This window comes from Podarcis raffonei, chromosome 7 (genome assembly GCF_027172205.1).
Source record: "Podarcis raffonei isolate rPodRaf1 chromosome 7, rPodRaf1.pri, whole genome shotgun sequence".
Taxonomy (NCBI): domain Eukaryota; kingdom Metazoa; phylum Chordata; class Lepidosauria; order Squamata; family Lacertidae; genus Podarcis; species Podarcis raffonei.
In genome coordinates, this window is record NC_070608.1 from 28,171,286 (window position 1) to 28,186,285 (window position 15,000).

The 15,000-nt window shown below is 40.6% G+C and overlaps 2 protein-coding genes across 3 annotated transcripts in view; one reads left to right on the forward strand and one right to left on the reverse strand.

The window, feature by feature from the left end:
• The window catches only part of CNBD1 (cyclic nucleotide binding domain containing 1), a 142,887-nt gene extending 141,434 nt beyond the window's left edge, over positions 1-1,453 (reverse strand). For both annotated transcript variants that reach the window (XM_053395720.1, XM_053395721.1), the window contains exon 1: positions 1,377-1,453. In XM_053395720.1, coding sequence (XP_053251695.1) covers positions 1,377-1,386 — 10 coding nt within the window. In that variant the 5' untranslated portion in view covers positions 1,387-1,453. The remainder of the gene's footprint in view (positions 1-1,376) is intronic.
• Positions 1,454-4,015: 2,562 nt separating this feature from the next.
• Positions 4,016-15,000, forward strand: part of CNGB3 (cyclic nucleotide gated channel subunit beta 3) — a 93,510-nt gene continuing 82,525 nt past the window's right edge. Inside the window, exons 1-3 of the mRNA XM_053395821.1 lie at positions 4,016-4,223; positions 7,964-8,079; positions 10,303-10,404. Of these exons, the coding sequence (XP_053251796.1) occupies positions 4,016-4,223; positions 7,964-8,079; positions 10,303-10,404 (426 nt within the window). The remainder of the gene's footprint in view (positions 4,224-7,963; positions 8,080-10,302; positions 10,405-15,000) is intronic.

Below are 15,000 nucleotides of genomic sequence, written 5' to 3' on the forward strand. Positions count from 1 at the left end.
AGGAACGGCTAAGGGAGCTGGGCATGTTTAGCCTGGAGAAGAGGAGGTTAAGGGGTGATATGATAGCCATGTTCAAATATATAAAAGGATGTCATATAGAGGAGGGAGAAAGGTTGTTTTCTGCTGCTCCAGAGAAGCGGACACGGAGCAATGGATCCAAACTACAAGAAAGAAGATTCCACCTAAACATTAGGAAGAACTTCCTGACAGTAAGAGCTGTTCGACAGTGGAATTTGCTGCCAAGGAGTGTGGTGGAATCTCCTTCTTTGGAGGTCTTTAAGCAGAGGTTTGACAACCATATGTCAGGAGTGCTCTGATGGTGTTTCCTGCTTGGCAGGGGGTTGGACTCGATGGCCCTTGTGGTCTAAAAGTCAGGTAGTTGTTTATTTTCTTGACATCTGGTGGGAGGGCGTTCCACAGGGCAGGTGCCACTACCGAGAAGGCCCTCTGCATGGTTCCCTGTAACCTCACTTCTCGCAGTGAGGGAACCACCAGAAGGCCCTCGGAGCTCGACCTCAGTGTCTGGATTGAATGATGGGGGTGGAGACGCTCCTTCAGGTATACTGGGCCGAGACCGTGCCCAAGTGCTGTAGAAGCAGCACTGATCCCACAGGGCACACACACCTGGGAGCACCCAAAATCTTCTCAATTATTGCTTAACAATTGCAAACCCATGTAGAGCACTTTCTTTTAGTCTACGTTTCTTTGTAGACTATGACTTTGTTTCACTCTGAGTCTTTCACACAGGGATAGGTCAAAATTATGACTGAACCCCTGGAATATTATGCCAACCAAATTCTCCTGCTACCATAGAAAGGAAAAGAAGCTGGTATTTAGTCTTCATATCAATCCATAGTGTTTGCTAAAAATCACTCTTTCATTCTGTTTCAGACTAGCAGAACTTGTAACCACCAAGGTTCTCAATAAATCTCCAGTTTTTGACCTGAAAACAGGATTTTTAAGCCTGCCAAGTGCTAGTAGTGGTCGGAATTCATTTTGATGGGCCACAAGTTTTGTAAGTCTAGTCTAGTTTACAGAACAATTATTTTAGTCTTTGCTCTCATACATATCCTGTGGTCAAGATCACACAACCACATATGGAATTTTCAGACCATCTGATGCCATTGTATCTGCTGCATCTGTTACAAGAATCCACATGTAATAATAGTCTGTGGTAGCTGGAAGAATTCCACACACTTAACAATTTAAATCTGGTTCTTACTTTGTTTCAAATTATATCTCCATTTAAATGGACAGATCCTTTAAAAAAATGAAAAGTATGTATTTAAAAATATAACTATCTCTGACATTTATCTACATCTGGATAAAACTCAAGTTTAAGTAACAAAAGAATTGTTGAAGATTTACATGCTTACCTGTTAGCATTCCTTTTGGTTCTGTGGAAATAGAGACCTACATTATCATTGTTTTATCTGAAGGAGTCCTAATAGAATCCTAGTTCAAATTCTAAGAAGGTTGGGATATTTTCTGATGAAGTCATAAAGATAAAAGGCCAACATGGCAATTTGGAATATTGAAGACAATTGTCGGTCCCATTGCTGGCCAATTGCCAGTGAAGAAATCATCTATTCCCATATCCATCTTCTTTGGAGATCTGTTCAGTCTCCAAGTTTGCTAATGCACATCTAAGAGTCCCATTGCATCTTAAAGGGTGACACATTGGTTGTGACAAATGCTTTTCTGGACCAGAGTCCACTTTATAAGATATATGAAATGATCACCCAGGTGGTCTATTTATTTACTTATTCTGACCATTTTAATACTGCTTAATTACAATGTCTGTTAAGTAATATACAGCCACATTAATAAATGCAAGAGATAATCTAAGTGGTTATGCAATTGGTCATGTAAATGTACCATTAATACAAAAGAGGAGAGGATTTTGTTGCTAACTATATCTGTTGGTGACACAGTACTCTACAGAGCACAATTGGATACAGAATCCAATAAAATGAACAAAACCCATCTGAACCAATCCCATCTATCAATGACTGATGATTAATAGGGATAAGCAGTAGAAGACTATAAATTAATGCCCAAAGCGGTTCAGTTATTTTCGCAGGTGAACTAGAAATGCCCATGGTTTCTTGAGTCCAAATTATTGATTGATTGCTGAATTTATATACTGCCATATACCCACAGGTCTCAGGGCAGTACATAGGATAAAATCAGAATATAAAACCATAATCAAATAACAACAACAACAACCCAAATTTCACCATTTCTCTTCTGCTTATGAATTCAAGGACTTCACGTTGCAATCTCCGTCTGAATTTTTTGTTGATATTGGGTATACTAATACATGAATGTACTGGAAAACTAAACTGCTCCCCCACTGGAAGGTTAGCCTCCTGTATACAGACTGATCACAGTGAAATGTGTAAATAGAAGGCAGCCTGCATTCCTGAGTTCAAGGTTTGGGTCTAACGGTTGGCTATCTTCCACAGATGGAACGATTATGGCCCTTGGAATGTATGGTCTTTTCTAATACTGCCTCCAAGGGATCAGTTTCCAAGTCACTAGTAAAGGATGGAGGCAAGGTATTCCTGACCCCAATTCCAATCCTGTCTCAGGTTCCTGAACTCAGACCAAGGGATAGAGGTGGGGGATTTGATTTAGTTGAGATTGAGGACTTCCGGTTAGCGCCAGCGCTTAATGGCGGATTTCTCCCGGAGCTCCGGGAGAGATCTGCTTCGTAGGTTCGGGTCCCGTCAGCTACGGCGGAGCGGGGACCCCCAAAAATCACAGGCGCGTAGCCTGTGAACTGGAGACTCGGCGGGCACCTTTGCGCCCCCCCGACGCTGTGAAATAGCCTTTTTAAAGGCTGCGGATCAGCGGAGGGTGTGTGGAGCGGTGCTGAGAGTCGTCTTCACCCAGCCTGCGAAGCGAAGCCGCGTCGCCATTAGCGGAGAGCGCTGACTTCTTCCAGTGAATTTGGACTAAAAGGAACATCTATCCGTGAGTAGGATTGACTGCTAAGATATAATTGCCTTTTTAAAGGCAAGGTATTCCTGACCCCAATTCCAATCCTGTCTCAGGTTCCTGAACTCAGACCAAGGGATAGAGGTGGGGGATTTGATTTAGTTGAGATTCCTGTATTGCCAGGGGTTGGACTAGATGACCCTCAGGGTCTCTTCCAACTCTACAGTTCTATGATTCTATGATAGCATTTGAACATCCTTCACCTTCTATTTGAAGAGGTGCACCTCAGCAACAGTTAATGTGGAGTTGCTCATTATAGGTAAAGGTAAAGGTACCCCTGCCCTTATGGGCCAGTCTTGACAGACTCTAGGGTTGTGCGCTCATCTCACTCTAGAGGCCGGGAGCCAGCGCTGTCCGCAGACACTTCCGGGTCACGTGGCCAGCGTGACAAGCTGCATCTGGCGAGCCAGCGCAGCACACGGAACGCCATTTACCTTCCCTCTGGTAAGCGGTCCCTATTTATCTACTTGCACCCGGGGGTGCTTTCGAACTGCTAGGTTGGCAGGCGCTGGGACTGAACGATGGGTGACTCAATTATTTATGATTGCTACTTGCCTAGCACAAACCCCTTTTAATCCCTTCTAATACAACTTCATGATGTTGCCTATTAGCCTCAAGTTCCTGATTCCAACTGTTTACCAGCTTCTGGAACCCTGCCCTGACATCCTCTCTGGAAATCTACTGCTTTCTAGGAAAGCATATATGAGCTGTGTTCTCATTACGAATTTCATAGATTTAGTATGGATTGCCCTTGTTGCAGCCTTGTTGCTTGGGTTTATATTATGTTAACTCTGCCTTGTGTTCCACGTTATAACATATGGGCCCTTACAGGTAGCTTCTGTTGTGGAATATAAAGAGAAAATACTTCAAAGAGTGATTTGTGATGGAAGGAAAGCCACTTTTGCTTTTTGCTAAAATATCTCTGAAGACAAAATTCCTGCATTTGGTTCTTGGCACGCAAGGGACTAACAGAACATAACTGCTCCTACAAGATTTATACTGGTGTCCGGGAATGGCTGCTCAAGCTGAAGGGGCTATAAAATCATTTGTCACTTGCCAGTTATGTGACAAGACAGATATGATACATATACCATCATTACAGGCTGTGCTTCTTTCAAATTCGGCTTGGGAAAAGACTGAGATCGACATTATAGCACTATTTGAAAATGTTCCAGTAGTGCTCACTGGGCAATCACCCAGACAGATACCTTCAGAAAATGGTCAGATGTTATCAAAAAGAGAGCATAAATATTCACCAAAATGCAGATGAGGCTATCCCGTCATTCTCATAAAATTTCCAGATTTCTTGTTTCATCAGCTTTAACCAATATGGAGCTGATGTAGCCCTGCATCTCACTACAGACCCAGCCAATTTTCATTTATATCCAGTAGGCATGAAGTAAGATTTTTATCCTTCTAGTTGAGAGAAATGTAAGCAACTCCCAAATTTTGTAGATTCCTAGGCGACCTGTTTATTGACTATTCATCCTGATTTGTTTCCCAAAAAAGAAATGGGGTACGTGTGGTATGCAAAAATCAGTTGTTTATTCTGATTTTTTTAATGGGGAGATTACATGATATCAAGCAATGCTTATCCCACACTTTTCAGGGCATTTCCCTGTCACTTTCCTTACTGCAAAACATCTGTGGGGAGGTTGTGGGGGGGGGATAGGTTTGTTGTGTAAAAATACCAAATCCACTCTAATTGTATGACTTCAATTTGCTAGTTTGCAATTGAATCCCACCTACAAAATAATGACTGTCTGGAAGTGCCTCTGGAAATGGGAGGCAGATATTAAAGATTTCTGTATTCATTCCTTGGAACAAGCCATTTGTTTGTTTGTTTGCTTGCTTGCTTGTTTATGAGCATAAAGTTAAAATTTATTGTTTGGAATGACAACAACAACAACAACAACAACAACAATAACATTTATTATTTGTACCCTATCCATCTGATTGGGTTGCCCCAGCCACTCTGGGTGGCTAGTAACTCACCTATGTGATTTTTAAAAGGTACAGGCAAGCCTATCAGGGTCTAGCAATCCCATTGCCCCTTAGCCACCAGTCTCTGGCCCTGAAAGCTCAATTGCCCATCTGCTTCTTTATCCCCTTCTGTTTCATCTAACCAGAGAAGCTGTATAAGTGACCAATCCCACCCCTAAAGTATTCATGCATACACATTCACCTGACCCCCTTTTCAAAGGCAACGAGTGAGCATAGTGTAGAAGTTGTAAGCCGTCCCCATTATAATGCTAGATAACATATGTAAAGAAAAGGCAGCTTAGATGTCAATACTTCTCACCATGCAAATGTGAAACACCCATTACCACAAAGAATTATGGGCATAACTAAAGACTAGGCAAATCCTGCCACATTGCTTGTTGTTGTAAAGTTGCTGAACAATGCATTTTATTGCATTATTCTTCATGTAAACTGGGAGTCTTTCTTCTTATCTTTTCTTCTTTTTAACAAGAAGGCAGTAGCAGCATTCCTGCCAGCACAAAGCAAAATCACTGCTGAGTACGGTTCATTTTAGTACTATCTTACAAAGTCATGTTCTGTAGAAATACAGCATCGACTCAATCCTCATGCCTACAGGACCTGCGTGTACAATGACCGTCTTTGGTCTCTTATCTGGTAATTTGCTTACATTACTGGGAAAATATAAATGATTTGTCTTCACTGTCTCTCTGAAACTCCTTTATTTTTTCTCTTGAAGACTCTACCCTTTAATTAGTGTATCATCACAGTTCATTTTGGTAGGTTTAGTTCCGATATGAAATCAGGAGGCTGGTCTTCTAAGCACTTCGTCACAGCAGGAGTCTTGAAGTTTTAACAGCACACATATTGTAAAATTACAGGGTGCTAAAGAAAACACTCTAAAATGCTTGGTAGAGAGGAGAGAGGCCATTTTATGTCAACAGTCACTACTGCCTTTCACACAAACCATTTGTGACTATTTCTGAGGTGGAAGAATTACCAGCACACAGGGACTTTGAGAGAACCAATTTATCATGTGGCAACTGTGAGGTGAGGAAACATGTCTTCTCTAAATACCTCCATGAGGTGACCATTCAAGTTCTTGAAAAATGTTTATGTGGCATTACAATATTTCAGGAGTAGCCAACCTGGTGCCCACCTGATATTGCTGGACTCTGGGTGCTGTTGGACTCCAGTTCCCATCATCATTTACCATTGACCATGCTGGCTGGGGATGATGGGAGTCCATCAATGTCTGGAGAACATGTGGCTGGGGAAAACTGGGCTATAGAATCTGAGAAAATGGAAGGGAAAGAGAGAAACTGAAGTGCTTCATATCCCTGGCTAAGGGATTAATGAATGAATTGATATAAGAAAAAGTGTTAAGAAATATTGGAAAAGTCTACCTATAAAACTAATCCAAGGTTCTGCATTATTAGTATGCTTAGGAAATACAGTATTTGTAGTCAGTCATAAATTTTTGCAAGTAATTAATTGTGACACTAATGTATTTTACATTAGTGTAAAATGCTAATACTTAAAAATACTTTTTAAAAAGAACACTGTAGTTGATAATATTCCTGCCCTTCCACTATCCTGTCTTCTACCTCTTCCATCTTGAACCATTCTAATCAAACTTGTATATGTTCACAAATCTGCACAAAAAGCAGTTGGCAAGCTGGCTGTTTTGTTCTTTCAAGTAGAGACTTCCCCACACACATCAGAACTCTGGGAGATTGGTAAAACTAGCCAGATGGCAGCATAAAGAATAAATAACAAAAAGTCTGATTCCAGTTCTGCCCCTCAAGTTTTCTTCTGAGTCTAATAGTTACACCTCCTCCCTAAACAGAAGCCTTTCAGAAGCCCAATCCTGAAAGAATTTTGAAGGGAATAGTTTTAGAGGAACATGGCACCCAGTTTCTCTACCCATTCCTTTGAGGGGGGATGAAAATTCAAAGAGAGAAAGAAGCGGGGGAGAGAAGTTTGTTGCTATAAGCATAAAGATCACAATTTCTCTTCTCTACTTACATTTTCCTGAATACAATTTTTTTCAAAGCTTTTGAGAACATTTGGAGGTGTGCACTGAGGAACATTAAAACGTAGCAACTCTTTTTCTCTAAAATCCCACCCGGAAGATCCTTTCTCCGATAGCACCTAGCATCTGCCACACTTCCTCACACTGAGGGGTTTGAGTTAATTAGTAATGCCACTTAAGAAATGAGCAGATTCTCTGCTCTGCCTTAAAGTTCACATTCATTTTTCCTCTCAGAATGTATGCTCTGTGGAATTCTGAACTGTACAGTCATTGGTGGGAATTTAAACGGCCTTAGATTTCCATCCGTCCAAGCTGTTTATATCCTGTGTATATTACCCTTTCCTCGTTAAAACAAAAACAAAAACTTTAATTAAGGATGAGCATAAAAATGGTGTTTAGATACCAACTGAGGATCATGCCTCGCTACTGAAAGGTAAGGTAGAAAGAAATGGAAGTGTGCCATAGAAACAGGAAGCCTTGCTTTCACAAAAGGTCAGTTCAGGGGCAATATTTCCAGACCAGGGATGAGCATCAGATTTGAGTCTGCCCTACTCCCCACTGCCGTTAATATCTCCAGCCACACCAAGATTGCAAAAGTGCATATATTTGGGGAAAATGTGGGTTAAAAAAAGGAATATATTAGTGAAAATAACATACAAAAGACATTATATTAGGGGAAAGTACTTGCTAAATTGTGTAAATTAGTCAAAACTGCATGATTTTTTTAAAGGAAAGATTTGCACAAAATTGCTGAAGAATATTTGTGAGGAATTGTGTTTTTAAAAAACAAAACCCTTTGCACATTTCTGCAGAAATCCAGGGAACTAGATTTAGGATTGGAAAAATAAGAACTGGAGAAAATAAATATAGACAGATCCTTCCATCTCTACCAAAGAGCAAAGGTTAAGGATAATTCTGTTGGTGTTCCTTTTCCCCTTTTAACAGCAATATGGATTCCAGCAATGAACTTTGGCCAGCAGCAGGTTTCACTGAGCTCTCTTCTAGTTTCTGCTCGTCTTCTATCTTTTAAGGAACAGCAGCAATCCTACAGGCGGACATTGGTGAGGGCAGCCCTGTTATCCTGGCCAGGCTCAGCCAAGTTGACAAAGTCAATGGTTCACTACTGGAGACATCGGGTTCACTATAAGGCATAGGAGGACCCTTGGGTAGACTTACGTTTAGTGGTTTGCCTCTCCTGTTTGTGACACTTTACCGAAGGACAGGTGGACAATGAAAAATGATGGGAAAGCAAAAGCAGTTAGAAGGTGAGTTTTGATAGAATGCATGACTAGAAGAAAAGCTAAATTTATTGCTTGGGTTTCTCCCCGCCCCTGTGTTTTTTTATGTTATCAAATGAAGACAGCTGCAAACAGTGATGCATGGAGATGGCTGTGAATGCATGAAGAAAAGCTTTCCCAAGCTTTATTTTAAGGGGGAAATGGAAATGTTTTCTAGGAAGATAGATGTGCAATGTATTCTCATCACCTAATGGCTTATGACTTGAGAGCATGTCAACTTCCATGACTCCCCCATTTATAAAGTGGATGCCCTGCCTCTGAATGCACTCTGTACCCCCAAACAGGTCAAAGACAGGCAGGGTATTTGGGGGGGGCACCCCAAGTCCCACGTCTTCCACACAAGGCATTGGATCTCTTGTCCCTTTCCCTCCATCTTCAAAAACTTGTTCAAGTTGTTGTTTTACTTTGTATACAAGGCAGCTGGTCATACTCCAAAGACCCATCTCCCACCTTAAATTGGCACATGCAAATGTTATGCAAATTTGTGTCACCAGCAGGTTCTTTGGGGCTGCGCATGCTCCTATGATGCTCTGCTAATATTGGCAGATGAGAAAAGTGCACAGGTGAGCACCAGAGACAGAAGATGGTTCCCAGAAGTCTGAGATCTAAAAGCCTGGATGTAAATGCATGTTCTCTGAGGATAGAGAGGGATTTGTGACTGTGTGTAGAAACTGGCCTGTTGCACAAAGGTAAAATGTACATTCACTGCCCTGCCCACTTTTGCCTCTGGCATGTGGCCTCTGGAAAGGTGCCCAGAAAAGGATGCAACTGTCAGACTAACACCTCCCTAACTGTCTTATAGACTATCTACTTCATGTCATCATCCAGCTATTCAGTGCTTTTAAAAAAAAATGTTTAGGGGTACTCTCATTTTCCTACTCATATTGAAATACTGCCCCTCAATGAAGCCAGACTTAGATTCACAAAATGTTTAAGGGTATGCGTACCCCAGAAAAAAGCACTGCATCTATTCAAACACTGACATATTCGTAGAGAAAGCTCTCCCGAATTATTTTGGGAAGAGGCCCAGATTTGTGTCTTCTCCCCTCCTTAGTTATTTCTTTATTTTTTTTATATCTCATCTTTCTCCCAGTGCAGGACCCAAGGCGGCTCAAAGCATGAATTAAAACATATCTACCTAAATTCAATACACACACACACATCCTCATAAATAACCCTATCAAAGACACCATTGAGAACACTAAAAACCACAACAACAAAAAGAGAAAGAGGAAATAATCAAGACCCTCAGACAGTGCAGGGTAGTTAGTAACAGCTAGTTAATAGCCAAAGACCTGCCTGAACAACAACAAAAAAAAAAATATTTGCCTGCCAGTGAAAGCAGAGGGGGGAAGGGGCAGTTTAGCCTCCCAGGGTAGGGAGTTCCACAATCTGAGAGCATCCACCAAGAAGGTCCTCTCTCATGCCCTCACCAAGCATGTCTGTGAGGATGGGTTGACACCACATTTTGTTACGTCTCACAGCCACTCCAAGCCATTCTCCAATAACCTGTCTAGACATTTCACAAGTTGCCTAGCAACTGTAGGACACACTCCCAAAGGCTGTCTATCTGTGCAGATGTTTGTTTGTTCTTATTTAACTGCATAACTCACGCTAAATGATTCCTGCAGGAAATGCTTAGGACTGACTCGTTGCTTCCTGGAGAATGTACATTCCTCGTTCATATCACTGGTGCAATGATGGACATGCCTAGGGCAGAAGAGTTTCCTTTCTGACAGATAGATGACCATCTAGAACTGCTTTTTTATGTATATGTGATTTCACATCATCTTATTTTGTCTTGAGTTTTTAATTTTTGTAATTGGTGTGTTTGTTTTGATACTGGTCATTGACCGTAATAAAATGACTTGACTCAACTCACTGGTGCAATGGGAAAGGAAATTACTGCAACTCCCATTTTGTTCCTTCCCAAGTATTCACCCTCCTACCACTTTTGCTGAAGTAATATGATGTGCATTATAACAGAAAGGGAAAAAGGAAGAGAAGAGGAGTGATGGTAACCAGGAAAAGATGAAGCAGGAGGTGCAGCAGCAGCAACAGCTTCTCCTTCTATATTCTGAAGCAAGGGTAAGGGAATGGTGACCCTTCAAATTTTGTTGCATCCCAACTCCCATCAGCCCCAGCCACCACAGCCAGTGGTCAGGGATGATGGGAGTTGTAGTCCAACAAAATACAGAGGGCTGCAGGTTCCCCAACCTTGTTCTTCAGGCATCCTAGCAACTAATGCACCAAGCTGCTCTTTTTCTTCACCAGCAATGACAGCATTGCTTCAGCTGAAGAACTGGAATACTAGTGACATAAATGGAATATATGCTATGTTTTCACCTATAATTCCTAAGGGAAGTCATTAGCAACTTAATAACCAGTTTGAGGTACATTATGGTGTAATATTGTTTAGCCCAACTCAACCAGGTCAATGTGAGGATGGGAGCTGGAAAATGGAAGATATGTATAATAAATAAATGAATAAATAAATATAACCAACACACAGTATTTAAACTTTTCCAAGTATTCTGCTACAGCCTATTTTCAAATAAATTAGCATATACTTTCAGTGCTTCAGATCTTAAAAGCTGATTTTAATTGCTTTCAGATCGAATCTCCTGTAACTTTAGCAATCTGAAGAGAAGTGAAGGTGCTACAAGAGGGAGTGGGAATGATTTACAAATATAATGAGAAAACAACCTTAGTTTTACCAGTGACTGTAATTATGAACCTGTTCTGCAAAATAAGAACAGTCCTTAAAGTAATTTGTTTTCTTTGCTTGATTACATACTCTTCGTATGCATGCTCTACTCCCTATCTGGGTTTAAACTTTACTTACTTGAGAATTCCCAGAGTGAAGCAAGTAAGCAAGAATGAGGAATCTGTAGTCTTCTAGATGTTGCTGGACTACAACTAGAGATGGAGAGAAAAAATCAATTCAGTTTGTGTTAAAATCCCAGACTGTCAAATCTACACTTTCAGAAACAATATGCAAACTGAAACACACCTATCCTTCAAAATTCACATTCATCTGAATTTTGCAATACAGGTCTTGAAACGTTTACAAAAATCTGTATATTGGGGAAGTATGCATAAAAACGAAGAATATTCATGAAAATAACATACAAAATTGCTGTATATTAAGGGGGATTGCTGGCAAGACATGTGTACATCAGTCAAAGCTCCACTGAATTTTCATATTTTAAAAAAATCACAAATAGCTGCAAAATGAGAACTGCATTTAAGGTTGGAAAAATGAAAAACCGAGAGAACCACAATTGGTAGATCCTCCCCTCCCTAACTACAGTGCCCATCATCCACAACTATTCACTGTGCTTGCTGTGGCTGCTGGGAGTTGGAGTCCAGAAACATCTGGAGGCCACCTTTTCTCCAGTGCTGCCTTAAGACACACTTCCATTTACTCTGCTTCCAGTGCACTCCCGTTGCTGGTTTGGAAAGTCCATATCTTTCCTGTATCTATCTTGTTGCTTCTTTGACCTGAATTAAGAAAAAGAATGACCTAGCTGCATTTAAAGCTGGGAATATGTCAACTGCAAGGAGGGGCAAAGCATCACCATAGCAGCAATTCCCTGCAGTATTCCTCTCAGTCGAAGAAACAGGTGCTTGGAATGCAGAAAGTTGAAATGCAGGGGAGAAAAGGCCAGGTAACACATAGGGATGCTTGATCTTTGCAAATCCCTATATGATTTGCATATTTATTAATGTGTGGATTGTAGCTTCCCTATCCAACATATTTCATTCCCTGGAACCATATTTGTATAAATTAAAAGTCCCAAAATACAGACGTGGCTTCACACTGGCCAGATTGGATGTGATGCCCTCTGCCATACTTGAGGGCAGATACCAAAAGATTCCAACTGAGAAATGACTCTGCCCATGTGCAGATGGCAATCTGGAAACAGTGGCTCATGTTCTCCTGTCCTGTCCCCTTTATAAAGATCTGAGGAATGAGATCATCACCCCACTCTTACTTACCATCCCAGGCCGCCCATCTGCCGCCACATTGTTCTTTCTATTATCAGATCAAAATGATCAGACAACAGCAAAGGTTGCTAGGTTTATCGAGGGTGCAATGAGATTAAGGGCCACTATCTGAATGCTAATCTTGGTCATGCTGACCCATTGTTGTCTTTTTAATTGTATATATTGCTTGTTTTATGTTGCTATGGCCGTTGGCTAATGCGAATAAAGTTATTCTATCTATATCCAACATATTTCACATTTCTTCAAAATTTGTGATGGAATTCTTGGCAACTGAAACATATTAAAACATGTATCTATGTTTGCAATCCTATACACACTTACCTGAGAGTAAACTCTATTGAAAACAGTGAGACTAGGGAGGGGGGAATGAAAGCTTGCAAGCAAACTCGGAACTCTTCATTGCCTCTGGGAATCTTGGGATTGAGTGTTTTAATTCTTCCTGGACTGAGCTGGGCAAGTTTGTTTCCAAACCCTCCCAATTTCAAAATTCTGCACCATCTCTACTGCTTATTTAAAAAACACGCACCATTCCCTGCCTTACAATTTGGTCTGCAAGGCAAATCTAGCAGAAAGCAGGAAACCAACTGCAGTTCGTGTTTCAGCCCTGTCCGTATGAAGATTATCTTGTGGAGTAATCCTACCCTAAAGGTTAATGAGCATGCACTGCAGAGGAATAAATGGTTGGGGAAAAGGACAAAATAAGCCCTAAGCTAATTAACTTAAGAGGCAAAAATATATATGATTTTGCACTGGAGGCACCTGGCAACAATATCAGGTCTCGGAAGCAATTTATGGGCTGGAGGCATATTGTGTTTCAGGAAGCCCTCCAATTGTTTATGAATTGCATGAATTCTCCAAAGTCTATAGACCTCCTGCTTATCTGTACTCACACCTTGTCACTCAATTGAAAATTTAATATTCCCATATTATCAGGCTGACACTACTGAAAATGTTTGTTACATATAACTAAGTTTCTCAGAATATTTTTTATTGTTTTGCCTTCCATTTAGGAATATTTCCATTACAAAAATGTAAGGAGCAACCTAATTTCTATAGTTTAAAGGTGAGATTTTACGCAAACAGCACCCCCAGAGTTTTTTGATAAGTGACCTATTAACATGTTTAACGCTGTCTCTGTACTTCAGGGAGGGAGGCGTGGGTTGGGAATAATGTTGTTGTTCTGTTATAAGTTGTGTTATATCTGAAAATAAATAAAATATGGTAAAAAGGCATGGTTAATCAAGATCATGGAGTTTGTTAAATTCTCATGCAACACAATGTTAACCATAATTGTTTATTTGACACTAAAATGGAGAATGCCTGAAAGTGTGTTGCTGAGGGCGTTAACACGGGGATTTTCCATGGGGCTATATTAAGCTATCTGAGCTCCAAGATGGGTTGATAATTAACTGTTATTCTCCTCTGCCAGCTCTGATGAGGTGTTTAACTTGAGATCACACGGGAGGCTATTGAATGGCAAATTCTCCATCTTGGAAGGGTGGTGGCTGTTGCCTTTTGTCCCAGTCAGAGTGGGAGTAAGCTGTCTCTCCAGGAACTGCATAGCCTTGGGGCTGGAATGCAGGCTAATGGAACACATTTAATGTTTTGATATTCACACAATACAAAAAAACAACCAAAAAGCATCTGCATCTGGTGGGTCTGGATTGTAAAATCTCTAGAAAATTGTTTTAGGATGTAAAAAATGATGATACTATGCATGATATTTCTGTGAATACATATAGAAGTGGGGTGGTGATAACTTAGAATATTGTGCTTACCTTTCATAATCAATGCACTTGAAAGTAGAATAAAGGAAATTATGTCATATGTTTCCTCAAAATGAGTAAATCTTGTGGATGAAGGACTTGAACATTTCTTTCTGACTAGCAATGCATCTAACAATGCATATTCTTGCTAGTCAGCATGTGAAGGGGTTAAAAGCATAGAGTTGTATTGCTGATAGACAGGCTCAGATCATAGAAAAGTAATTGGTAGAGAAGACTCTGTGATGCTATTCCCCCTCTTCTCCTGGGAGGGAAGAAGTATTTTCTGTTACTTTTTTCTGGCTCTCTCTTCAACCAGCCAGAGAAATGGACATCTTTCCACTTGCTCCAGCAACAGGAGCATGCCTGAAGTTGGGTGTTTTGTTTTTGCTTTTTTTGCTGTAAATAGAAATATTTAACTTGTATTTCTTTTTACTGCTGCTAGGGATGAATGCTTGACTGTGAGTAAACTCCATGTTTTAAACTTACTTTGAAGTTTGTAGCCTCTTTCTTTGATAAATGGGGTAACAAAGAGGGTGATCAGCCTAATGGTTAATTCCCATGCTTTCAGTTAAATGGCTTAAAATGCTCAGCGCTGCACTTTTAAACACAAGCAGTGGGCTTATCCTTAACCCACACATGTAGGTCTGCAGGGTGATAAAAATATAGTTAATTATATTCCCTCACTTACCTAATAAAACCCATCAATATCTATGCAATATCTTTTAGTGAAGGTTTGGGCAAACATAATAAATTTCCCCCAAATAAAAGCAAGACACATGATCCATGGTAGGGGTATAACATAGTGACATTCATATCCAAGTGAGCCAGTGACCCATATATTTTAATATCATGTTTCTTCTGACAGGTCTCTCAAGGGAAGATATAAATCTCACAAAGATTCCTGTCC